The sequence below is a fragment of the Rana temporaria genome, chromosome 4, assembly GCF_905171775.1.
Source record: "Rana temporaria chromosome 4, aRanTem1.1, whole genome shotgun sequence".
Lineage (NCBI taxonomy): Eukaryota > Metazoa > Chordata > Amphibia > Anura > Ranidae > Rana > Rana temporaria.
In genome coordinates this window covers 414,644,985-414,672,613 of record NC_053492.1, presented here as the reverse complement: position 1 = coordinate 414,672,613, position 27,629 = coordinate 414,644,985, and the positions used below count along the sequence as shown (strand labels likewise).

The 27,629-nt window shown below is 45.2% G+C and overlaps 1 protein-coding gene across 3 annotated transcripts in view; it reads left to right on the top strand.

The window, feature by feature from the left end:
• Positions 1 to 27,629, top strand: part of NDUFAF5 (NADH:ubiquinone oxidoreductase complex assembly factor 5) — a 49,026-nt gene that overhangs the window by 717 nt on the left and 20,680 nt on the right. For 2 of the 3 annotated variants that reach the window (XM_040351283.1, XM_040351282.1), the window contains exons 2-4: positions 2,081 to 2,486; positions 5,483 to 5,523; positions 15,579 to 15,642. In XM_040351283.1, the coding sequence (XP_040207217.1) occupies positions 2,220 to 2,486; positions 5,483 to 5,523; positions 15,579 to 15,642 (372 nt within the window). In that variant the 5' untranslated portion in view covers positions 2,081 to 2,219. The remainder of the gene's footprint in view (positions 1 to 2,080; positions 2,487 to 5,482; positions 5,524 to 15,578; positions 15,643 to 27,629) is intronic. The other variant, XM_040351284.1, reaches the window with a different exon arrangement.

Here is a 27,629-nt window from a genome sequence, read left to right as displayed (position 1 = left end):
TGATCTTTATACATACATGTGTCACTGATCTCTATACATACATGTGCCACTGATCTCTATACATACATGTGTCACTGATCTCTATACATACATGTGTCACTGATCTCTGTACATACATGTGCCACTGATCTCTATACATACATGTGTCACTGATCTCTATACATACATGTGTCACTGATCTCTGTACATACATGTGCCACTGATCTATATACATACATGTGTCACTGATCTCTATACATACATGTACCACTCACTGATCTCTATACATACATGTGCCACTAATCTCTATATACACATGTACCACTCACTGATCTCTATATATGCATGTGTCACTGATCTTTATACATACATGTGTCACTGATCTTTATACATACATGTGTCACTGATCTTTATACATACACGTGTCACTGATCTTTATACATACACGTGTCACTGATCTTTATACATACATGTGTCACTGATCTTTATACATACATGTCACTGATCTCTATACATACATGTATCGCTGATCTCCTCTCTATACATACATGTGTCCCTGATCCCCTCTCTATACATACATTATGTGTCACCGATCTAATCTCTATACATACATGTGTCACTCACTGATCTCTATACATAAATGTGTCACTGATCTCCTCTATACACACACATGTGTCACTGATCTCCTCTATACATACATGTGTCACTGATCTCTATACATACATGTATCACTGATCTCTATACATACATGTGTCACTGATCTCTATACATACATGTATCACTGATATCCTCTCTATACATGTGTCCATCACTGATCTCTATACATACATGTGTCACTGATCTCTATACATACATGTGTCACTGATCTCTATACAGACATGTGTCACTGATCTCTATACATACATGTATCACTGATATCCTCTCTATACATGTGTCCATCACTGATCTCTATACATACATGTGTCACTGATCTCTATACATACATGTGTCACTGATCTCTATACATACTTGTGTCACTGATCTCTATACATACATGTGTCACTGATCTCTATACAGACATGTGTCACTGATCTCTATACATACATGTGTCACTGATCTCTATACAGACATGTGTCACTGATCTCTACATACATGTGTCACTGATCTCTATACATACATGTATCACTGATATCCTCTCTATACATGTGTCCATCACTGATCTCTATACATACATGTGTCACTGATCTCTATACATACATGTGTCACTGATCTCTATACATACTTGTGTCACTGATCTCTATACATACATGTGTCACTGATCTCTATACAGACATGTGTCACTGATCTCTATACATACATGTGTCACTGATCTCTATACAGACATGTGTCACTGATCTCTACATACATGTGTCACTGATCTCTATACATACATGTATCACTGATATCCTCTCTATACATGTGTCCATCACTGATCTCTATACATACATGTGTCACTGATCTCTATACATACATGTGTCACTGATCTCTATACATACATGTGTCACTGATCTCTATACAGACATGTGTCACTGATCTCTATACATACATGTGTCACTGATCTCTGTACATACATGTGTCACTGATCTTTATACATACATGTGTCACTGATCTCTATAAATACATGTGTCACTGATCTTTATACATACATGTGTCACTGATCTCTATACATACATGTGTCACTGATCTTTATACATGCATACATACATGTGTCACTGATCTCTATACATACATGTGTCACTGATCTCTATACATACATACATACATGTGTCACTGATCTCTATACATACATGTGTCACTGATCTCTATACATACATGTGTCACTGATCTCCTTTAAATATTCTACATACATGTATGGCTGAGCTTTTCCTTTAGCTCCACAGATCACACAGCTCTTCGCTTTCCATGCTTTATGGACACGATAATAACTCTTTCCTACACAAACATGTATCAGCTCTTTACATACACACACACATTACTAAGTTATGTTCTAGACTGGACATGGTTGTATTGCTGAGCAGTTCCTCTCTGTGTGTGTCTATCTATATATATATATTGTAAATATGCATATATTTTTTTTCCATAGGGCATTTTGGAGGGTGGATTATCCGGAATCCCTGTGTGGCGGCACATAGTCATACAAGCAGTACAGTATGCAGGGTGGGTACATTGTATGATTATTTGTGACAGAAGAGGAGGAAGCCAGCTTTGCCACTCGATTTATCATGGCCCCGGGCACAGTGGCGGGACTCCTACTCTGCAAGCGCTGCTCCCTTCTGCTTTCCAGAGGCGCCCATAGAGGGTTTGGTGCCAGCAGATGGCACGTCGCTAATCCTAACTTAGTACAGAGTCATTATATGACTGTGAGAGCGGCGACAACCTCCAGGACAGAGAGCGTCTTCAATGTGTTTGACAGAAGTATGAAAAGGAAGCAGAAGAATTGGGCAGCATCGCGAGACAACGCTCAGGAATACGACTACCTCAAGGAAGAAGTAAGTACCCCCTTTCTGACCCGTCTGCAGCTCTCTCTTCTAAAAATAGAGATGTTGGCAATTGTTGATCATCTACAACAGTGGTCTCCAAACTGCAGCCTGGCTAGATGTGGCCCTTTGCTTGCTTTTATCTGGCTCTTGAGGCACTATTTTGTCTACTGATTGCAATTATATGGCATAATTCCCTCCACTGACACGGGTGATGGGGCACAATTCCTCCCACTGACACGGGTGATGGGGCACAATTCCTCCCACTGACACGGGTGATGGGGCACAATTCCTCCCACTGACACGGGTGATGGGGCACAATTCAAACCCACTGACACGGGTGATGGGGCACAATTCCAACCCACTGACACGGGTGATGGGGCACAATTCCTCCCCCTGACACCGGGGGATGGGGCACAATTCCTCCCACTGACACGGGGGATGGGGCACAATTCCTCCCACTGACACGGGGGATGGGGCACAATTCCTCCCACTAACACCAGGGGATGGGGCACAATTCCTCCCACTGACACCAGGGGATGGGGCACAATTCCTCCCACTGACACCAGGGGATGGGGCACAATTCCTCCCACTGACACCAGGGGATGGGGCACAATTCCTCCCACTGACACCAGTGATGGGGTCGCAATTGCAACCCGGCCCCATGCATCAGGGGGCTCATGTGGCTCCGCAGTCATATTCGGTTTACACACCTGGACAGAAGGGGTGGCATATAGAAGCATACATACCCTCCACTTTCCTCCTGCAGCCGCTGAAAGCCAGCTTCTCCTCTCCCACCCGTCAGCATTCAGCGGCTGCAGGAGGAAAATGGAAGGCATCGGTATCTCTATATGCCTCCCCTCTTAAGCAGGTTATTTGTTTTCTGCTGCTCCCGGGCCCCTGTGTGCTTCCCTGGCCCCCCGTGTGCTTCCCTGGCTCCCCCCATCAGCTGCTGCGAGGGATGCTTTCAGAATGGGGAGCCCTTACTAAGGTACAGGCACAAAGCTTGAGGGAGAGTTTGCAGGAGCCTGATATTGCACCTGCATCAATACTTTGCAGGCTCCTTTTTTTTTTCTGCAAAAATACACTATATTATCAAAAGTATTGGGACACCTGCCTTTACACACATACGGACATTAATCGTATCCCAGTCTTAGTCTGTAGGGTTCAATATTGAGATGGCATCAGTGCCTGACCTCACAAATGCGCTTCTGGAAGAATGGTCAAACATTCCCATAGACACACTCCTAAACCTTGTGGACAGCCTTCCCAGAAGAGTTGAAGCTGTTATAGCTGCAAAGGGTGGGCCAACTCAATATTGAACCCTGCGGACTAAGACTGGGATGCCATTAAAGAGTGTGTGTGTGTGTGTATATATATATATATAAATAAATAGGCAGGCGTACCAATACTTTTGACAATTTAGTGTATGTGCAGGCAAACTTCTTTTAAAAGAAAAAAACATGAAAATTAAAGTGGTTGTAAACCCACTATTTGGACTTTTACCTACAGGTAAGCCTATAACAAGGCTTACCTGTAGGTAAGGAGAATATCTCCTAAACCTGCACGGTTTAGGAGATATTCCCCCCGCAATGCGGGCGGCGCATGCGCAGGGGGGAATCCACGGCTGAAGGACCGGCATCCCCTGGACCCTGCCGATTTTAAATCTCCCGCGCGCACGTGACGTCATCGCCGCTCCAGCCAATCACAGCGCTGGAGCGGCGATACCCGGAAGACACGCCGGAGCAAGATGACATCCTGCTCGGCGTGGACCAGGTAAGTGGTACACACCTCGTTCCGAGGTAAGTATTTCATAATAGGCTAGTATGCGGTGCATACTAGCCTATTATGCCTTTTGCATTGCAGGTTTGGGGAAAAAAAAAAAAAGTTTATGCGGTTTACAACCACTTTAAAAGTGTTAATTTTTTTTTTTTTAAAAGAATAAAAAATAAAATATATAGTCGGGGGTTTAAGTAATTTTCAAGCAAAAAAAAATGCAGATGTTAATGTGTGTGATTTTTTTTTTTTTTTTTTTTTTTAATTGTCTTGGACTTCAAGTGGTTACTAAGGATGAGCTCCGGCGTGTTCGCATAGAACACGTGCAGAGCCCGCCAGGAAGTCGGCACCCGCGCTGCGCTAATCACAGCCAGGCAGACATTGTCCGATGCTCGGCTGCAGAGATCGGGAAATGTCTGCCTGGATGTGATTAGCGCAGCGCGGATGCCGACTTCCTGGCGGGCTCTGCACGTGTTCTATGCGAACACGCCGGAGCTCATCCTTAGTGGTTACATAATGGATGTTAAATTCAGGACCCCAACAAAGAAAAGCCACAGTGTTTATCCAATATCCATGGATTGTTACAAATAAACACGTTCTTAACATGTTTTCCATCTAATAGCTGCTCTCTGTCCTTTTCTACTATTGTTTTGTTCAGTGGGTCTCTGTGGTCTGAAAAGTCGGGTGTTGCTATAGACCAAGGGTGTCAAACTCAATTTTTTATCGTGGGCCGCATCAGCATTATGATTGTCCTTAAAAGGGCCGGTTGTATCTGTAAGATTAGATGTCCAGCGCATCCCGCTCCCCCTACATTAGATGCCAAGAGCCACCCCGTCATCAGAAGTTGAGTCCCCCACTCTCCCTTACATCACAGTGCACCCCCCTTTCCTTATGCTGCTGCTGGGAAGAAGCTGGATGCATTGCTTGAAAGCAGAAAGTAAGGGTGTGGATGGAGGAGGACCAGCGGAGGGCTGGAGCTGCAGTTGCAGGAGAGGTGCGAGGGCCACATGAAATGGCCTGGAGGGCCGGATGCGGCCCCTGGGCCTTGTGCTATAGACAATTCCTCTGACAACAGAGTGGAATAAGCAAAGCATGTGACATTAAAATGTGACAACATGATGACCACATAAAATAATGCACCTTCAATTTCCATGTTGAATATTTTCTGGGTTTGGAGCGATTTATTGACATTTCTCTGTGTCTCTTATTGACTTTCATTTTACTTGTTCTAGGTGGGAGCTCGAATTGCTGACCGTGTCTTTGATGTAGCAAGGTGAGAATTAAATTAGTACTATAACATCTCATTATAAAATATGTGCTGCACCATTTATGAATTACTGGTATTCTCTTAGTCCTCATTGATTACTGTAGATCCTGCCAGTGAAGTCCACCTAGTGCAGCTTCCTGTGATGGTGTAACAAAAAATGCTGCACTAATCCTGAATTTAGAGCCGAGTTGTCTCTCATGTAGGCCGTGCCTGCACTACAGTGAGATGGGAAGATTCTGTAGGGTGCAGGATGAGTATTGTCACTGCTGTCTGTAGCTGAATCCCTCCCCCTGTAAGCTGCAGTGTCTGGGAGGGGGGGCATTTGAAGAACAAAGAAAGAAGGATTTGGCTCAGTCAAGGAGATGAAGACCATTTTTTGTTTACGTTTTGAGGCTCGTGCATCACATATTAACTGGATTGGGTACTGATTTAGATTGTCACACAGAAGCCTATAGCCAATAAAACACATCCAGCACCTGTCCTCCCTCTCCAGGAGATTACGCTTGCCCACCCCTGTAGTTCCATGCAGTCATTATTATTGAGCACCGTTCTCCCTGAATACCTAGCCAGTGTCCCCCTTTTTTTTGTAACTTACATTGTGCATTTGGCAGAGTGTGCAGGAGCTGAGCGATCACATAACAGCCTATGTGGAGCAAAAAGGGATTTTTAATACAGCTTACCTGTAAAATCCTTTTCTTGGAGTACATCACGGGACACAGAGCAGCATATTCATTACTATGTGGGTTATATGGAGTACCTTCAGGTGTTGACACTGGCAATCTCAAACAGGAAATGCCCCTCCCTATATAACCCCCTCCCATAGGAGGAGTACCTCAGTTTTGTAGCAAGCAGTATGCCTCCCAAAATGGTCCCCAAAAAGAGGGGTGGGAGCTCTGTGTCCCGTGATGTACTCCAAGAAAAGGATTTTACAGGTAAGCTGTATTAAAAATCCCTTTTTCTTTATCGTACATCACGGGACACAGAGCAGCATATTCATTACTATGTGGGATGTCCCAAAGCAATGCTCACAATGAGGGGAGGGAGAACATCTCCAAGACAAAAGGATTTAATTTAGAGAAATACTCAAATCATAATAAATCCAACTTAGTTGAGAAAAATAATCTTAAATTTTAAATTTAACTCAAAAAAGAGGAGCCCCCGGAATCCGAGGGTCTCAAACTGCAGCCTGCAGCACTGCCTGCCCAAAGGCTGTATCAGTATTCCTTCTTACGTCCAACTGGTAGAATTTTGTAAACGTGTGGACAGAAGACCAGGTTGCCGCCTTGCAAACTTGAGCCATAGAGATCTGGTGATGCGCTGCCCAGGAGGCGCCCATGGCCCTAGTAGAATGAGCCTTTAATGATACTGGAGGAGGCAACCCTTTCAAGCCGTAGGCCTGAGTGATTAATTGCTTAATCCACCTAGAAATGGTGGACTTTGCAGCTGCCTGCCCCTTCTTGGGCCCATCCGGTAATATGAACAGCACATCTGTTTTCCGGATCTTCTTTGTAGCTTTAAGATAGGCCTTCATGGCCCTGACGATATCCAAGGTATGCAGCAACCCTTCCTTTCTGGAAGTAGGTTTAGGGAAGAAGGATGGTAATACCAAATCCTGGTTCAAATGAAAACTGGATATAACCTTCGGTAGGAAGGAAGGATGAGGGCGGAGAACGACCCTGTCCTTGTGAAAAATAAGATATGGTTCCTTACAGGATAAGGCCGCCAGTTCCGATACTCTTCTTGCGGAAACTATGGCGACCAAAAATACTAACTTCCTTGTCAGTAAAACCAAAGGAATTTCAGCCAACGGCTCAAACGGTTGTTTCTGTAAACTTGACAGAACAAGGTTTAAATCCCACGGACAAAGCGGGGATTTAACTGGAGGTCTAATACGTAAGACCCCTTGAAGGAAGGTCTTAACCAGCGAGTGGGTGGCCAGCGGCCGCTGAAACCACACTGACAGAGCAGAAATCTGTCCTTTGATTGTGCTTAATGCCAATCCTTTATCCACTCCTAGCTGGAGAAAACTTAAAACTCTATCAATGGTGAATTTGCGAGAAAGCCATCGCTTGGACTCACACCAGCCTACATAGGCCTTCCAGACCCTGTAATAAATCACCCTAGAGACCGGTTTCCTGGCTCTGATTAGGGTAGAGATTACTTTCTGAGACAGACCTCTACCCCTGAGAATCAGGGATTCAGCTTCCAGGCCGTCAAATTTAGATGCCGTAAGGCAGGGTGGAGGATCGGACCTTGCGATAGCAGGTCTGGCCGTAGAGGAAGAGTCCAAGGGTCTCCCACTACCATCCTTAAGATTAGTGAGTACCATGCCCTTCTGGGCCATGCTGGAGCTACCAGGATGACTGGTATGTGCTCCACCCGGATCCTGCGCAGCAGGCGGGGTAGTAACTGGAGCGGGGGAAACGCATAAAGAAGTTTGAACTGATGCCAAGGGCAAACCAGAGCATCGGTTCCGCAGGCCATCGGATCCCTTGAGCGGGGCATGAACCTGTCTAGCTTCTTGTTGAGTCTCGATGCCATGATATCCACGTCCGGCACTCCCCATTTTTGGCAGAGTGCTTGAAAGGTTTGTGGATGCAGAGACCATTCCCCCGGCAATAGAGTCTGGCGGCTTAAGAAGTCCGCCTGAAAGTTGTCCACTCCGGGAATGAATATTGCCGATATGCAGGGCACATGAGCCTCTGCCCCTAGGAGAATCAAGCTCACTTCTCTCTGAGCGGCCTGACTCCTGGTTCCCCCTTGGTGATTTATGTATGCCACTGCCGTGGCATTGTCTGATTGAACTCTCACCGGGAACCCCTGCAATTTCGACGTCCAAGCCCTGAGGGCTAGTCGAACCGCTCTGAGCTCCAAGATGTTGATGGGTAAAAGCTTCTCTGGCCTTGCCCAAATACCTTGGCGAGTGGAACCATCCACAATCGCTCCCCAGCCCGTCAGGCTGGCGTCTGTGGTCACTATCTTCCAAGCCACTGGGTTGAAAGACTTTCCCTTCAGTAGATTCTGAGGGTCTAACCACCAACACAGACTTTGCCGGACTCTTGATGAGAGTGGCAACGGGATATCCAAGGCCTGTGGCCTTCTGCTCCATGCTGACAGGATGGCTGCCTGCAGGATGCGAGTGTGGCTCTGGGCGTATGGCACCGCCTCGAATGTAGCCCCCATCTTGCCTAGTAGTCTCATACATAGGCGAATAGTCGGTTCCTTCTTGCTTAGAACCAGTAGGATTAATTCCTTGATGGCTTTGACCTTCCTCAGAGGTAGGAACACCCTTTGTTGTTCTGTGTCTAATCTCATGCCGAGATATTCCAACTGCCTTGTGGGCTGGAATGCTGACTTTTCTCGATTTAGGACCCAGCCGAACCTCTCGAGGTATTGGACCGTGAGGGCCACTGCTCGCTCCAAGCCGGGAGACGAGTGGTCTATGACTAGGAGGTCGTCCAGGTATGCTAGGATCGTGACCCCTTGGATCCTTAGCTTGGCTAGGATTGGAGCTAGAACCTTCGTGAACACCCGGGGGGCCGTAGCCTCCATTAGGTTGGAGTAGAAACCCAGCCCCTGTTCCAGGACTGGTACTTCTACTATTACTCCCTGGGAAAGTAGATGATCTAGAGCCGATCTTAACGCGGCTCCTTTCTCCAGATCGTTTGGAATCCTCGACTCCTGGAAATGAGGAGGAGGAAACCTTAGGAACTCTAGCTTTTAGCCTGTGGCCACGGAAGACCGTACCCACTCGTCGGGAATGCTGGCTTCCCAAATCTCCGAAAAGAGTCGCAGCCTTCCCCCCACCTTCGTGGGTGGGGGCGCCCCTTCATGAGGTAGACTTGGGGGCTGGTTTTGCTGGCTTGCGAAACCACTGCCTCTTGCCTCTAACAGCCTGTCCTTCTGATCTGCTGTTGAAGCCGAAGTTTGCTCTTGCAGGAGGCCGTCGATACTGCTTGGCATTAGAGGGCCCCTGCCCAGGGGAGGACTGTCGTTTAAACGCAGGCCCCTGAACCTTCTTCTTAGTTGGCAAGAGTGTACTCTTGCCGCTTGAAATGGTCTGAATGTATTTATCTAGGTCCTCTCCGAAGAGCCGTCCTCCATGGAAGGGGAACCCTACCAGGAGCTTCTTGCATGGGGGCTCAGCCTCCCAGCTTTTCAACCATAAGAGTCTTCTCATATGGATAAGGGATAACGATAAACGTGACGCTTGCTGGATGGAATCCTTGATTGCGTCTACCGTAAAACATATGGCCTTAGGGACATCAGAAAACTCTTCTGCCTGCTCGGCAGGAATAAGTTCAAGCATTTGCTTAAATTGATCTGATAAAGCTTGAGCGACTCCAATCGCAGCCACGGCTGGCTGTACTACTGCCCCTGCAGAAGTGAAGGAGTTCTTAAGTAGTGCTTCCAAGCGCTTATCAACTGGATCTTTGAAAACCTGTACGTTCTCTACAGGACATGTTAACGATTTGTTAACACATGAGATGGCTGCGTCTACTGCAGGAGAAGCCCATCTCTTGGAAAACTTTTCTTCCATAGGATATAAGACAGAAAATTTCTTAGGTGGTAAGAACACCTTGTCTGGTTTGTTCCACTCTTGGAACAAGACTCCCTCCAATAGAGGATGGATCGGAAACACAGCACTGCTTTGAGGCGCCCTCAGTGAGCCCAAAGCTGAAATCGTCGATACCTGGAGATCTGGTACAGGCAGGTTGAATGCCTTATGGACCAAGTCCGTCAAGCCTTGAATCCACCAGCTCTCCCTCAGGGAGACTGCCCCAGACTCCTCTGTATCCGGATCTTCGATCCCTGAACCTACTTGGTCTTTGTCCAAGAGGTCGTCCAATTCCCCAGAGGAAAGGACCTCCTCTTCCGAGGGTCCGCGCACGGGTGACGGAGATCTATTCCGCTTACTACCCCGCATAGCTGCGGCTATCATTTCTCCCATGCTTCTCCGCATCTCATTTAAAGAGGTGAGCAACACCTCCTCCGTGACCATCTTAGGGTTGGGTTGACTCGCGTCAGCTCCAGCCCCAGATCCCGATGGCCCAAAGGCTCCCTGTGGGGAAAGCAGCGGCATAGCTCTGTCCGAGACCTCAGACTCTGTGGGGGAATCCCCACCTTTTGTACCCTCTGGCTTGTTCTTTGATGCCATGGTACAATACCGAGGCACACCTGCTACTTATTGGTACCTGGGACTTATAAATAGTTAAATGCCCAAACACCTGTTTGGGGAATAAAAAATGTTTCCTCTACCCCAGATGACACTTTTTTTTTTTTTTTTTTTTTCAAAAGAAAAAAACTTTTCTTCCTTTTTTTTTTTTTTTTTTTTTTTCAATCTAGGCAAGAAAAAACATTCTATCCCCCTGAGTAGTATTGCCAAAGAAAAGACTATGAGATGGAAAAGAAAAAACAGCCTATTCCTAGGCTAAACCACAATCTTCTGAAGACTGTAGTATTCTTTCTGGCCACTGTGTGTCCTCAGCGCCCCGTGCTTCACTCCAGTCCTTCCTCCCTCAAGCCAAAGTATTGAATGAGCTGTGGCACTAAGGAAGGGCCGCCCCTTCCTTAAACCACTGACCCGCCCTTCCCCCTCAGCTAAAACAGCGCCAAATGCGCCTATAACACGTGCACGCGCACCGCGCGCGCGCCCGCCGACGGGGGGGGGGTTGGGAGGAAGGGCCTCTCTGTTCCTGCAGCCGCAGGCCTGGAACACACGAGGAGGTCAGCGTTTTTTGCCTGCCTTGCAGGCATGAGGAAGAGGACTGGATAGAGCATCGCCTGGAGGCTTGCAGGTAAGCATAGCTCTCTGACACAACACATACATTTGTACACAAAAGGCCCCACTCACAGCTTTTCCAACACTACCAGGGAGGTCACTTTTTATGGGGAATGATAACATATAGAGCCATCCTATCTTCATGATATGTGACTGGTTTGCCAGATGCAATGCATAACCTTAGGCATGTCCCCTGTGACCTCCCAGAAAAAACTTGCTAAGAGCCAAGTTCCGCAAGTTTTTCCCCTTACTTACCTGCTCCATGCCGCAGGACTTTGCCAAGCAAGAGGCCCAATCTTCCCCCATCTCCGTGGGGATGTCTAGACCTTCAGGCCCTGGGAACCTTCTTCTTCCATGAAGGATCCACTGTCCTGGACCCATACAGCACCCTGGCAAACAGAAAACATTAGGCGCCCAAAGGTTTTCTAAGTTCTGGGCCCAGGGTCCAGCTCTCTTAAAAAGAAAGCATTATGGGCTATACCCCAAGGGTTTGGGGTCCGGTTACTGACCACTTTAGCGCTCAGGCTTTTTTGGACAGAACCGGTAGCTCACCTAATCCCAAGGATGCGGAGGCAAGCTAAACCATGACTAACACCTAAGACACTGGCGTAAAAACTGAGGTACTCCTCCTATGGGAGGGGGTTATATAGGGAGGGGCATTTCCTGTTTGAGATTGCCAGTGTCAACACCTGAAGGTACTCCATATAACCCACATAGTAATGAATATGCTGCTCTGTGTCCCGTGATGTACGATAAAGAAAGCTGTAGTATTGAAAACAGAAAAAGTGTGTCCTTGAAAGTCTGTAATGCTCACCATGCACTATACCAGTGTTTCTCAACATTATTTCAGTCAAGGCACCCTTTAGAATTCTGCACAATCTTGAGGTGCCCCTTTCTAAAATGTAAAAAAAACAACTAAACTGATAGTTTTACATAATGCAGAAACATCCACACATGTAGGACACCCAACATTACAGGTGATTTATTCCTCCTAAGCAAATATAGTAAAACCTTGGAATGCGAGCATAATTTGTTCCAGAATAATGCTTGTAATCCAAAGCATTTGTATATCAAAGCATTTTTTTTACAGAGTATAAAAGAGAAGAGAGACGCCTCTAAGTGTAGCAATACGTTGCTACATGTTGTACCTTCATTCAATGTAACCATATTGCTACATTTAGGGTCTCCTCTTTTCTTTTTTATGCTCAGTTGTGACATGACGCTACTCTTATATCAAGACATCGCTTGTATACCAAGGCAAAATTTATTAAAACATTTTGCTTGTCTTGCAAAATACTCTCAAACCAAGTTACTCTTAAACCAAGGTTTTACTGCATAGCTTTGTACACTGGTACTGACTATTCCAATGTTCCTCTTCTCTCCCAATTTCTCTCCCACACTCAGCTAATGTGACGCCAATGCTAATGGAGAGGGGCAGGGGAGGGCCAAAAAAGGATCCTGTGCAGGCGCCCAATGTCCCCCTCATCAACTGGTGACATTTTTCATACCTCCCAACTTTTCGAGATGCAAAAGAGGGACACTTATTAGCAAAAGTATGTAGGCATAGGACACACACCCTGCCACGCCCCCTCTTAAAGGAGAATAATACAGATTTTTTTTTTGTTAAACCCACAAGTGCTTTCTTTATCATTACTATTCCTTTATACTGTGAAATGGAAGTATAGGGCGCTATCTAGTCAGCCAAAATGTGTGCAATTAATAACCATATTAATATGGTTTCGCATTTTGCGTTCACTTCCTGATGGCGCGTGCTGGAAGGTGAAATGCATAAAAGCGAGGCCTGACACGCATACACCGTCGCTTCCGCCGGCAGTTGCAAACACACAACGCACGCCGCTAGTCAAACAGCGGTAGAGGACGGACTTCCACAACACTGGGCTGTTCCTTGTGTGCCGATGCACCCCCTTGCTGGACTATGTAAGTGACTTTCTAAACAATAAATAACAAATATTATACTATATTTGCCTTTCCGTGGCTCTTTTATGGTGGAGCTCACTTCATAGAATCCTGTAATGAGAATTGGATATCCAAGTAGAAGATACATACCATTGGAGCCAGTTTTTAGATTTTATTCATTTGACCAAAGTATTAACATACATATGAAAGATTGGTTGGAAGGAGCTCTTTGAAGGTGTTTTGTCCATTGAATGAGGAGTCTCTAATCTTTATGCTTTATGGTCACCGGCTGGCCGGAGCCATCTGATGAGCGCGTTTTGTTGTCACTTTTGGGTAAAAAGTCACTATTTGGCATTTGGAGCACTTCCATTATATCAAGCAAGGTGTTGGAGTGAAAATATCAAACTGAAGGAATTGATTCCTTAATTTGTATTTTTATTTATGAGTTTTCGCTGTTTTTATAGATATTGTGTGTGTATATTTTTTAATTTTTATATATATATATATATATATATATATATATATATATATATATATATATATATATATATATATATATATATTTAGGGCTGGGGAAAAAAATCTATTTGAATCGAGTTGAGAGGTCAAATCGATTCAGATTTTAAGCAAATCGATTTTTTTAGACTTATTTATTCATTTATTTTATCACCCGGACCGGCGCTGGCACCGCGCCGGTCCTGAGGAGCTGCGGGAAGGAGTTTTTAGGCAAGGCCGCAGCTTCGGCCTAGTCCGCGAGGCCGGACGCCATGGACTTAGCCAAAGCCTTGGCCTCACCTAAAAACTCCTGCCTGCAGCTCCTCAGGACCTGCGCAGTGTCCATTAAAAAAAAAACTTGATTCGAATCGTGGATCGAGTATTTTTAAAAAAAAATGCAGATTTTTTTTTTTTTGGAGAAAATCGCCCGGCTTTATATATATAAAATTAAGTGATCACTACTACACTTTTATTGCACATATTAATATAGCGCCCTATACTTCCATTTAATTTTTTTTATTAGTTTAGCACTAATTAAAGGTGCAGCACTAGCATTTTCAGCTTATTCATATTATTATTTTTTTTCCCTTTATACTGGCTGTTGAAATTTAGAAAAGTAACAATTTTTTGAAATTAGATGAAAGGTTTGGCACTGTGAAACACTGTTTGAAAGAGAAATAGTACATATTGGCCCGGATTCACAAAGCACTTGCGCCGACGTATCTCCAGATACGCTGCGTAAGTGCAAATATGCGCCGTCGTAAGATACGCCTAAAAACAGGCTTCATCCCACCAACGTAACTTGCCGGCGAGTGGGCCGAGTGAGCGCATATTTACGCTGGACGCATGTGGCGCTCCCATTGATTTTCTATTCAAATATGCAAATGAGGGAGATACGGCGATTCACGGACGTACATGCGCCTGACGCAGTGCGCGTAAAGTCATACGTCTGGCGTCCAGTTATGCCCCATAAAGGAGGTGTAACTCCTTCAAAGGGCTGCACCAGGGAACACAAGCTGGCGTATTTTACATAGTTTACGTTGCACGTGTATCTGACTGGGCGTAGGTTACGTTTACGCCGTAGGCAGTGATCCGACGTATCTTAGGCAGTTGTTTCGACGTGATTCTGAGCATGCGCACGGGGATGCGTCCACGGGACGGCGCATGCTGCGTTCGTTATAAGTATCTGTCTGACACTCAGCCCATCATTTGCATGGGGTCACGCCTCATTTGCATGGCCCACGTCCACTTCCACCTACGCCGGCTTACGCCTGAGAAACCCAGCGCAGTTTTGGGAGCAATGGCTTTGTGAATTCCATGCTGGCCTCTCTGCGCTGCTTCGGCGTAGCGTATATTATTTGTGCTACGGCGGCGTAATGTACGCCCGCTCTCTGTGAATCCGGGCCTTTATATCCAACTATATAGATCAGACCAAAATAAGGGACAAATGAGGAGGAAAGAGGGACAGAGAGACTTTGTTCCAAATCAGGGACAGTTAGGAGCTATGCAATATTGTTTTTTAGCACACCAGTGGCTGAAAGGTGGTAATAGTGCACAATGAAAACGTGGCTTTGTGTAGCTAGGCAGGTTCATCCACCCCCCGGCTGGTATACAATTTTTGGGCAATTTTAAGGCATTTTGCCAAGGCCCCCATCGAGAAAACCTGAAAGAACTCTGGTTGAAAAAGGCAGCACTATACAATGTGATTGTACAATCGTCTTTAGATCTACCATCAACTACTGCACTACCAAAATGAGGAGAAAAGAAACGCAAATGGGCCTCCCTAAAAAAGTACAAAAACATGCGTTCAGGGGCCTCTAGATATGAATGGGGCCTCATAACTAATTTTTTATTCTTTCTTTTGCAGAACATTTCCTTTTGCTTTAGATCTGGGCAGTGGAAGAGGTTATATATCACATAATTTAACAACGGTACGTGTCTTCATTTCATCAAAAGCTTTATATTATTTCTAAAAAAATTAAAAAATAATAGAACAATGGAAAAATTAGCCATCCAACCTACCCCACCCTACCTACCCACGGTAAGACAGTTGGATCTAATAGTTAACCATACATAAGAACTGTATGTCAAATTAACATTTTGGCTGGAGTTGGGCATTAAAATACTGCAGCTGTTGACTTTTAATATTGGAACACTTGCTTGTCCCGGGCTCCCACGATGTCGGCCCCCGAAGCCGATCTGTCCCTCGGCTCTCGGGTGTTGCCGCCTCCATATTCGGTAAGGGAATCGGGAAGTGAAGCCTTGCAGTTTCACTTCATGGTTCCCTCCTGCAGATGTGCGAGTTGCGCTGCGTGTTGTGAGTGGTCCCTGCTGTTTTCTGGGACCTGAGTGTCTCACAGAAGACAGTGAGGGGGGGGGGCGGAGGAGGGGCCGGACATAGATAGTGTAGATAGCCGTGGATACTGCGGCGATCTATGCCCGGAAGTGGGAGTAAATATCTGTATTAGATAGTTATCTGCTCCCCCCTGAAAGGTGCCAAATGTGACACCGGAAGGGGGGGGATTATGAAAAGTGGAAGTTTCATTTTTGGGTGGAACTCCGCTTTAAGAGAGGACAATGCAGTACAAGGAAATATCAAATGACCAGGTATGGTTTCTGCGCCTAGCAAACGTATGGTATGATCATAGTCACTGAACAAATGATCAGATTGCACTGAAACCAATTAGCCAGATTCAGGTAGAGTTACGACGGCGTATCAGCAGATACGACGGCGTAACTCCAAAACTGCGCCGTCCTACATTTAAGCATATTCTCAAACTGAGATACGCTTAAATGTTGCTAAGATACGAACGGCGTAAGTCTCCTACGCCGTCGTATCTTAACTGCATATTTACGCTGGCCGCTAGGGGCGTGTACGCTGATTTACGCCTAGAATATGTAAATCAGCTAGATACGCCTATTAACGAATGTACGCCCGGCCGTCGCATTAAAGATACGCCGTTTACGTAAGGCGTTTTGCCGCATAAAGATAAACCACCAAAAAGATGGCGCAGCCAATGTTAAGTATGGACGTCGGAGCTGCGTCAAATTGTTCACGTTTTACGTCGTTTGCGTAAGTCGTCCGTGAATGGGACAGGGCGTCAGTTACGTTCACGTCGAAACCAATGAGTCTTTGCGGCGTAATTTGGAGCATGCGCACTGGGATACGTACACGGACGGCACATGCGCCGTTCGTTAGAAACGTCAAATACGTGGGGTCACTAGTATAGAACACGCCCCCAACCAGCCTCTTTTGAATTAGGCGGGCTTACGTCAGCCCAGTTACACTACGCCGCCGTAACTTAGAGCGCAACTTCTTTGTGAATACTGTACTTGCCGCTCTAACTTACGGCGGCGTAGTGTATCTGAGATACGCTACGCCCGCCTATAGATAGGCACAACTACGTGAATCTAGCTAAATGCATCTTTCACCAGTTAAAGGGGACCTGTAGGGTTTTTTGCCACAGTCCAGCCGTTGCTTCAATGCTAGAGGCTAATGCTGCATTATTACATGGCAGCCTCCAGTGCTAAAAGGGAGTCTTGACAAACCTACGAGGTTCACTTTAAACTAGAACTATAGTCAAAACTTTTTTCACTTTGGATAAAGTAAGGGAGGGTTACAACCCCTGTGAGTTTTGTTTTGCAACCTGTGTCCCATTGGAGAGATTTTCCTGCACTTCCTGCCCCATAGCCAAACGGGAAGTGAGAGGAAATCCATGCAAATTAAGGGAATCCATTGGGGTCACCAGAATTCAGAATTAGTGTCCCCATTGGAAGATTTTCCCTCTATTGCTGTTCTGGGGACAACCCAAAATGTGTGATTTTATTATTTATTTATTATTTTTTTTACTTTCACTGTCAATGATGATGGTAAACAGGACACATAGAGAGGGTGAATCTCTCTAATTTGGACACAGACAGCAATACAAACTGACAGGGGTTCTAATCCATCTGCACTCTTTACAAAAAAAATAAAATGTTTTTACAATTTGGTGGTGGCGGTAATGGTATTAGCCTGGTATGTGGTGATAATCCACCTGTTTGCATGCTTTCTATGCTCATGTTCAGCTTATATTGTTCCAGGGTAAACAGATGGGAAAGCTTAGTGTTTTTATTGAACTCTAGTTTTGCAGTGAATACATATATTGATCTGAGCTCCAAACTAGAACAATGAGTCATGCGTTACCACTGGCAGAGCCAGCAGGTGTCGCTGTTGCTGTATGGAAAGTATTTTGGAACGTTCTGCTGTTATAAGGAGCACATAAAAAGCCGTCTCTAAAAGTGGCCACACACAAATTATGTGATCATTCAATCGATCATTGAACTAAAATAAACCAAATGCTAAAGCACACACCCTCCATTTAAATGATTTAGTAAGATTTCGATCTATTTCGGTACTGACAAGTTGCTTTGTTCAGCATTTTAATCGATGATAAATTGCTTGTTTAAGATCATAAGTTGATATGTTGATATGTGTACGGTCACCATAAGAAGGTTTTGCTAGGTTTCGTCACTTCTTTTTTTTTTTTTATCCATAGTTAATGCAAATCAATCAGATTTAACCACTTTAATACCGGGCATTTCACCCCCCCCCCTTCCTGCCCAGGCAAATTTTCAGTTTTCAGCAATGTAACATTTTGAATGACAATTGTGTGGGCCTTCAACACTGTACCCAAATTAATTTTTATAAAAATAAATCCCCACAAATAGATCTTTATTTTGGTGGCATTTGATCACCTCTGCGGTTTTTATTTTTTTGCGCTATAAACAAAAAAAGAGTGACAAGTTTGAAAAAAACACAATATTTTTTACTTTTTAAAATAAAAAAAATGAAAAAACTCAAAGAAAGGGAAAGTGGCGCTGTTCTCCAAGACTCCAGTCTGATAGTAATATGTAAATAATAAAAGAAATACCGTATATACTCGAGTATAAGCCAAGTTTTTCAGCCCATTTTTTAGGCTGAAAAACTACCCCCCTCGGCTTATACTCGAGTCAGCAGTAAAACAGCGTGTGTCTCCCGCTGTGTAATCCAGTCTGTTTGGCCGTCCATTGTAAGACAGCCCCGCCTCCTCCTCGTCTGTGATGGGCGGAAGGAACACTGATACAGTTTCCCAGCATCGTATTAGGCCCCATACACACAAGAGGATTTATCCGCGGATACGGTCCAGCGGACCGTTTCCACGGATAAATCCTCTCGAGGATTCGCGCGGATTTTGATGCGATGGAGTGTACTCACCATCGAATCGAAATCCGCGCCGAAATCCTCTGGCGATGACGTGTCGCGCCGTCGCCGCGATGATGACGCGGCGACGTGCGCGACGCAGTCATATAAGGAATTCCACGCATGCATCGAATCATTACGACGCATGCGGGGGATCCCTTTGGACGGATTGATCCGGTGAGTCTGTACAGACCAGCGGATCAATCCGTTGGGATGGATTCCAGCGGATAGATTTGAAGACATGTCTTCAAATATTTATCTGCTGGAAATCCATCGCATGGGAGAAAAATCCGCGGAAACAGATCCGCTGGATTGTACACACCATAGGATCTATCCGCTGAAACCCATTCGCTGGGATTTTTCAGCGGATGGATTCTATCGTGTGTATGGGGCCTTAGTGTTCCTCTATTACGGCCGAGGAGGAGGCGGGGCTTTCTTACAATGGACGGTCGAACAGACTGGATTGTACAGTGAAAGGTACGGCTGCATAGGGGCACAGTGAGAGACTGCATAGGGGCACAGTGAGAGACTGCATAGGGGCACAGTGAGAGACTGCATAGGGGCACAGTGAGAGACTGCATAGGGGCAGAGTGAGAGACTGCACGTGGGGCAGAGTGAGAGACTGCACGTGGGGCAGAGTGAGAGACTGCACGTGGGGCAGAGTGAGAGACTGCACGTGGGGCAGAGTGAGAGACTGCACGTGGGGCACAGTGAGAGACTGCACGTGGGGCAGAGTGAGAGACTGCACGTGGGGCAGAGTGAGAGACTGCACGTGGGGCAGAGTGAGAGACTGCACGTGGGGCACAGTGAGAGACTGCACGTGGGGCACAGTGAGAGACTGCACGTGGGGCACAGTGAGAGGCTGCACGTGTGGCAGAGTGAGAGGCTGCACGTGGGGCAGAGTGAGAGACTGCACGTGGGGCACAGTGAGAGGCTGCACGTGGGGCAGAGTGAGAGGCTGCACGTGGGGCAGAGTGAGAGGCTGCACGTGGGGCAGAGTGAGAGGCTGCACGTGGGGCAGAGTGAGAGGCTGCACGTGGGGCAGATTGAGAGGCTGCACGTGGGGCAGAGTGAGAGACTGCACGTGGGGCAGAGTGAGAGACTGCACGTGGGGCACAGTGAGAGACTGCACGTGGGGCACAGTGAGAGACTGCACATGGGGCACAGTGAGAGACTGCATATAAACGCAGTCCTGCATATGGGCACAGTCCAGCATACAGATAATAAAGTGAATTAGTCCAAAAGTGACAAGTGCAAACTCAAAGCGATTTTCTTCGTGACAGTCTGAGGAAATTCCAGTGACAAAAATATTGTGTGACTTTGCAGTGCTCCCCTCTCGTGAATACACTCACCAGAGCGCCTAACCCCTGCGAGGGTAAAAGGCTTGTAAGGAATTGTTCTCTATCCCTGCTGTCCTACGAACCGGAATCCACTTCTCCTCCACTGCCTGGTTACGATGATTGGATAACCGTCTTGGAGTTTAATCCCTCCTGGGATATGTAGTAGGCTTGTGTTCCAGCTGCTCCTCCTCTACCACTCAGAATATCCCAATTCAGTCCGCTGTCTGCTGAAAACAGGTCACATGAGTGCAAAACAAACTGGACTCCTGTGATCCACAGAAGTACAACCAAACAAGCTTTGGCTGTGCGTCTCCTTTAATTTTCTGACTAAAGTTCCACTTCAAATAAAGAGAAAAAGATACAGTGGAACCTCGGATTGCGAGTAACGCGGTTAACAAGCTTTTCGCAATACGAGCACTGTATTTAAAAAAAATCGTGACTTGGTTTGCGAGTGTTGGCCGTGTGGTTTCCATTGACTTCAATGGGAAAACTGGCTTTGATATGCGAGTACTTTGGATTACGAGCATACTCCTGGAACGGGTTATGCTCGTAATCCGAGGTTCCACTGTACATTGTTTCCCTTTCTCCTTCCTAGAGGACAAGATTTTAAACCAAAAAAGTTGTAAATCATGTAAATGAAATAAATATAAAATAGCTTGATCAGGGTTTGAGCCAGGTCAAGGTTAGGGCCAAAGGTCACAGTTTGTTTTAGGTAGGATAAAAAAATCTAAATAAATACACATTGTTGTTTGTGAGCCCCACTACGGGTATAAACAACAAATAACACACACATGTAGTATTGCTGCGATCTTCAGGGGTAGGACAATTTGTTATTAAAGAACATTTGGAGGTGGGTCATGGTAATGGCAAGAAATACCCCAGTTGAAGTCTTTGTAGACGAAACGCGTCGGGTTTGAGTCTTTTTTTATGCCATTGCGCCTTTTTGAATTTTATGCTTTTGTGATCACAGAGGAGATTTTTTACTTGATGCAATACATCTTGGAATCTATGTAAAGCCTTTTTATTCCAAATAAACCCGTAACCATACGGGTTTTCACTATGTGGAGGCTTTCTGTTGTTTTTTTTGTTTTATGGATGCTGTTAACCATAAACCTACCAAACAGTTCTGTGGTGGAAGGAGGTTTCTACCATCTGAGACATTGCCATCCTGATCCATATTCTTACATGCTGGGTCCAGGTTGCCCGAGGTGGCTCAGCTGAGGAGGAGGAATTGCACCACTCGCTGACCAGAGCTTTGATATCACAAGCCTGATTGATGCTACCTTCTGGTAAGCGTATTTATTCTTCTCCCCTGACTGGTGGATGCACAAGCTGAAGTGACTCCTTTAGTCCTACACTCCTGGATTCCTTTCCATCAATATATACTAATGGATTAATGTTTTAATCGCCAATGGGACTATACTACCAATGTGGATTTACAATTTGCACAGTGCACTTTATTTAGAGACACTATCAATCAGATGATGGTGTTAAAGCTTTTTGCATATGCTAATCACAATTTATTTTGTATATCCCAGTATGTTGATATGCTAGGGTTGTCCCGATACCACTTTTTTGAGACCGAGTACAAGTACCGATACTTTTTTTCAAGTACTCGCCGATACCGAATACCGATACTTTTTTTTTAATGTCATGTGACAGTAGTTTTCTTTTACTTTTTTTTTTACAGTGATTTTTTTTTAGGGGGGGGGTAGTGGATTGTCAGTGTGTGTTTTTTTTTCTATTATTATTATCATTATTTACATTTTATTTTTTAAATTATTTATTGCATTTTTTTTCTTTTTCTTTAATTAGCCCTATTGGGGGGGCTTTGGTGAGATATCAGGGGTCTTAACAGACCTCTGACATCCCCCCTTTAAGACAGAGAAAGGGACTAGGGACACATATTCCCCAGTCCCTTTCTCAGCTGCACTGGAAATGAATGGACAGGAGACGGAGGCTAAAACTGAAGCATCGTAAACACAGTTTACAATGCTCAGTCATATGAATGGACAGAGTCAGTGATCACTGACTCTGTTCATTCAGAAAAGGTAGGAGCCGGGTTTAGCGGCTCCTACCGCCGCTCTCCATCCTGACAGAGGGGGGAAGCAGCGGCACGGAGGGGGAGAGCAAAACAGAGGACGGCAGCGGCACGGAGGGGGAGAACAGAGGACGGCAGCGGCGCGGAGGGGGAGAACAGAGGACAGCAGCGGCACGGAGGGGGGGAACAGAGGAGGATGGCAGCGGCACGGAGGGGGAGAGCAGAACGGCAGCGGCACGGAGGGGGGTACACAGGAGCATGGAAGGAGAGTCGGGTATCGGTAAAGTATCGGAGCATTTTCCCCGAGTACAAGTACTCGGGGAAATGCTTGGTATCGGTCCCGATACCGATACTAGTATCGGTATCGGGACAACCCTAATGTTAATACTCAACATTTGATTTCTAGCAACACTTCATTCACACAATTTTAGTTAAGATTGTAGTTCTGGCTGCTATTGTTTATTTATGTGTATAGCGTAGTATTTTTATATTAATGCTGTAAGATTGGGGTGGTCAGACTCCAGCGGTAGGTGGGTTTTTAGTGAGTACGCCAGTCCAGAACTGAATTTTTAAGGGCCTGGTAGCTCACTTTTATTTAAAAGCACAAAAAAGTTCACAAATACATCAGTAGCCCTCACAGGGGGGGTTCCACCATTACTGAATCTTGCATACTCAATACTTTAGCCTCCTGGCTTTCATTCTTGCCATCTGGCTGTTTCAGGCCTTTAGCCTAGGCCTTAGGTCTGCTCCTCAGAACAAACAGAGTTTCCTAGAGTTAAGCACTTTCCTAGCTTACTCCTGGCCAGCGCCTTGCTGCTCTATCACCAATGACATCTGCCTCCTGCAGACATACTTGCTCTGGCTGCGCCCATGCAGCCTCTGACTCCTCTCAGAGGGATGGGGGTCCACCTGACTCCGATGCACAGACTTCCTGTCTGTTGGGTGGGGTCCTGAGCCATAGTCAGGTCAGAACTAAATAGCCCAACACACAGCTGTGCAATCAGCGTGTCTTTCTCTACAAAATCTGGCGTAAACCAGCAATTTTTGAGGTCGCACAGGGTCCCACTGTCACAATGCTAAAAGGGGTTGTAAAGGAATTTTTTTTTTTCATAATAAGTATCCTTTACCTGCAGACATTCCTCTTTTCACTTCCTCATTGTTCGTTTTTGCTCAGAAGTTTCTCTATTTCTTCTCTGTTCTGTTCACTTCCTGCTTGTCTGGTTTTACTGACCACCGTGATTGGGAGGGTTTACTGCGGTGGTCAGTAACGTGCTCGCCCCCTCCTGGGAACTACATCTGTGTGGCAGGACGCTCTCTACGTGTTAGAGACTTCTGGGTGTGCCGCAATTCATACTGGGAAATGTAGTTCTTACATGAACGAACGATGCAAACCAGGAAGTGAATGAGAAAACAGAAACTAGAATGCCTGAGGATGAAGGAATTTAATAGATATTTACTTGTTTTTTAACAGAATTATTACACTATTCTGTCTGTCTACCTTGCAGACATTAATTTTAGGCAAAACATTTTTTTCCTTTAATGTCAAGAAATATACAGCTAAATAAAAAAAATATATATTTTGTTTAACCACTTGCCGGCCGCCACATGTAAATATAAGTCGGCAGAATGGCACTGCTGCACAAAGGGACGTACCAGTACTGTGCTTATTGAGTATGCCCACGGGTCCCGCTGACTCAGTGTTTGCGGTCATGGAGCTGCAGAACGGAGACATGCCTTAGTAAACAAGGCATTTTCCTGTTCTGCCTAGTGACAGGACAGTGATCTACTGCTCCCTGTCATCGAGAACAGTGATCACTGTCATTTCACTGGTAGCCCAGCCCCCTAACAGTTAGAATCACTCCCTAGGACACACTTAACCCTTCATCGCCCCCTAGTGTTTAACCCCTTATCTACCAGTGTCATTTACACAGTAATCAGTGCATTTTTATAGCACTGATCGCTGTATAAATGACAATGGTCCCAAAATAGCGTCAAATGTGTCCGCCATAATGTCGCAGTCACGATAAAAATTGCAGATCGCCGCCATTACTGATAAAAAAAAAAGCCATAAATCTATCCTCTATTTTGTAGACGCTCTAACTTTTGCGCAAACCGATCAATATACGCTAATTGCAATATTTTTTTTTTTTTACCAGTAATATGTAGAATACATATCAGCCTAAACTGAGAAAGTTTTTTCTTTTTATATATATACAGTGAGGAAAATAAGTATTTGAACACCCTGATATTTTGCAAGTTCTCCCACTTGGAAATCATGGAGGGGTCTGAAATTGTTATCGTAGGTGCATGTCCACTGTGAGAGACATAATCAAAAAAAAAAAATTCCAGAAATCACAATTTATGATTTTTTAACTATTTATTTGTATGATACAGCTGCAAATAAGTATTTGAACACCTGTCTATCAGCTAGAATTCTGACCCTCAAAGACCTGTTAGTCTGCCTTTAAAAAAACCTGAGAAAATCAATGTTAATATTTGGTACAGTAGCCTTTGTTTGCAATTACAGAGGTCAAACGTTTCTTGTAGTTTTTCACCAGGTTTGCACACACTGGAGGAGGGATTTTGGCCCACTCCTCCACACAGATCTTCTCTAGATCAGTCAGGTTTCTGGGCTCTCGCTGAGAAACACGGAGTTTGAGCTCCCTCCAAAGATTCTCTATTGGGTTTAGGTCTGGAGACTGGCTAGGCCACGCCAGAACCTTGATATGCTTCTTACAGAGCCACTCCTTGGTTATCCTGGCTGTGTGCTTCGGGTCATTGTCATGTTGGAAGACCCAGCCTCGACCCATCTTCAAAGCTCTAACTGAGGGAAGGAGGTTGTTGCCCAAAATCTCGCAATACATGGCTCCGGTCATCCTCTCCTTAATACAGTGCAGTCGCCCTGTCCCATGTGCAGAAAAACACCCCCAAAGCATGATGCTACCACCCCCATGCTTCACAGTAGGGATGGTGTTCTTGGGATGGTACTCATCATTCTTCTTCCTCCAAACACAGTTAGTGGAATTATGACCAAAAAGTTCTATTTTGGTCTCATCTGACCACATGACTTTCTCCCATGACTCCTCTGGATCATCCAAATGGTCATTGGCAAACTTAAGACGGGCCTTGACATGTGCTGGTTTAAGCAGGGGAACCTTCCGTGCCATGCATGATTTCAAACCATGACGTCTTAGTGTATTACCAACAGTAACCTTGGAAACGGTGGTCCCAGCTCTTTTCAGGTCATTGACCAGCTCCTCCCGTGTAGTCCTGGGCTGATTTCTCACCTTTCTTAGGATCATTGAGACCCCACGAGGTGAGATTTTGCATGGAGCCCCAGTCCGAGGGAGATTGACAGTCATGTTTAGCTTCTTCCATTTTCTAATGATTGCTCCAACAGTGGACCTTTGTTCACCAAGCTGCTTGGCAATTTCCCTGTAGCCCTTTCCAGCCTTGTGGAGGTGTACAATTTTGTCTCTAGTGTCTTTGGACAGCTCTTTGGTCTTGGCCATGTTAGTAGTTGGATTCTTACTGATTGTATGGGGTGGACAGGTGTCTTTATGCAGCTAATGACCTCAAACAGGTGCATCTAATTTAGGATAATAAATGGAGTGGAGGTGGACATTTTAAAGGCAGACTAACAGGTCTTTGAGGGTCAGAATTCTAGCTGATAGACAGGTGTTCAAATACTTATTTGCAGCTGTATCATACAAATAAATAGTTAAAAAATCATAAATTGTGATTTCTGGAATTTTTTTTTTTGATTATGTCTCTCACAGTGGACATGCACCTACGGTGACAATTTCAGACCCCTCCATGATTTCCAAGTGGGAGAACTTGCAAAATAGCAGGGTGTTCAAATACTTATTTTCCTCACTGTATATATATATATATATATTGGGGATATGTATTATAGCAAACAGTAAACAAAAATGCATTTTTTTTCAAAATTGTCACTTTTTTTTAGCGCAAAAAATAAAAACCGCAGAGGTGATCAAATACCACCAATAGAAAGCTATATTTGTGGGAAAAAAAGGACATCAATTTTGTTTTGGGTGCAACGTCGCACGACCGCGCAATTGTCGGTTAAAGCGGTGCAGTGCCGTATCGCAAAAAATGGCCTGATCTTTGGGCAGCCAATTCTTCCGAGGCTGAAGTGGTTAATATTTTGGGCCAGTTTTCCCATCATAACTTAAAACAATCTGAAGATTTGATTACCATGTACCATCAAATGAAGGCCCAATGTGTCGTTAAAAAAACAAGGTATATTTCACCTAGATATAGTTAGGTAGATTCAGAAAGAGTTAGGCCGGCTTATCAGTAGATAAGCCGACCTAACTCAGAATCTACGCCGACCTATGTTTAAGTGTATGCTCAAACAGAGATACGCTTAAACATATCTAAGATGCGCCGTCCGTAGATTGCAATATTTTGGATGGCCGCTAGGTGGCGCTTCCATTGCGGTCGGCATAGAATATGTAAATGAGGAGATTCGCCAAATCACGAACGTACGCCCGGCCGACGCAGTACTTTTACGCCGTTTACGTAAGAGATAGGCCGCGTAAAGTTAGAGCTAGGCTCTAGTGGAATAGTAATGTCAAGTATGGCCGCCGTTCTCGCGTCGAAATTCAAATTTTTTACGTCGTTTGCGTAAGTCGTCCGTGAATCGGGATTTACGTCGTTTACGTCCACGTCAAAATCAATAGGCCCGTGCGGCGTAATTAGCCGCAATGCACACTGGGAAATGTAGGCGCCCGGCGCATGCGCAGTAATGAAAAACGTAAAAAACGTGAGGTCAAGCGCCATTGACATAAAACACGCCCCCCTCAAACACATTTGAATTAGGCGCCCTTACGCCCGCCGATTCAGGCTACGCCGACGTAACTTAGCAGGCAAGTACATAGTGAATCATGTACTTGCCTCGCTAACTTACGGCGGCGTAGCTTAAATTCCTTAAGCTACGCGTCCGTACCTGAATCTACCTAACTAAGTAGTTGTATCTAGGTGAACTATGATTTACCCAAGTGCCTTGAGGCAATTTCGTTTGCATTTGTAGCGCTATATAAGTAATTCACTCACTCACAAACACATATCAAAGTTGTAAAAGTGGTTTCTGGTGTTTAGATTTGTCTCCCCTTCGTCATGAAAGGGTTAAGAATGTGTAAACAGGACAGGCTTAGGAGGCCGAATGTTCCCCTACCTGCCATTTCTAATCTATATCTCTGCCAGGAAGTAGCTGCGGATCCTGTCACAGATGTCGAATGAATATACACCCACTCGCTGGCTGCTGTGGATGGTCTAATCCATCCCTAAATG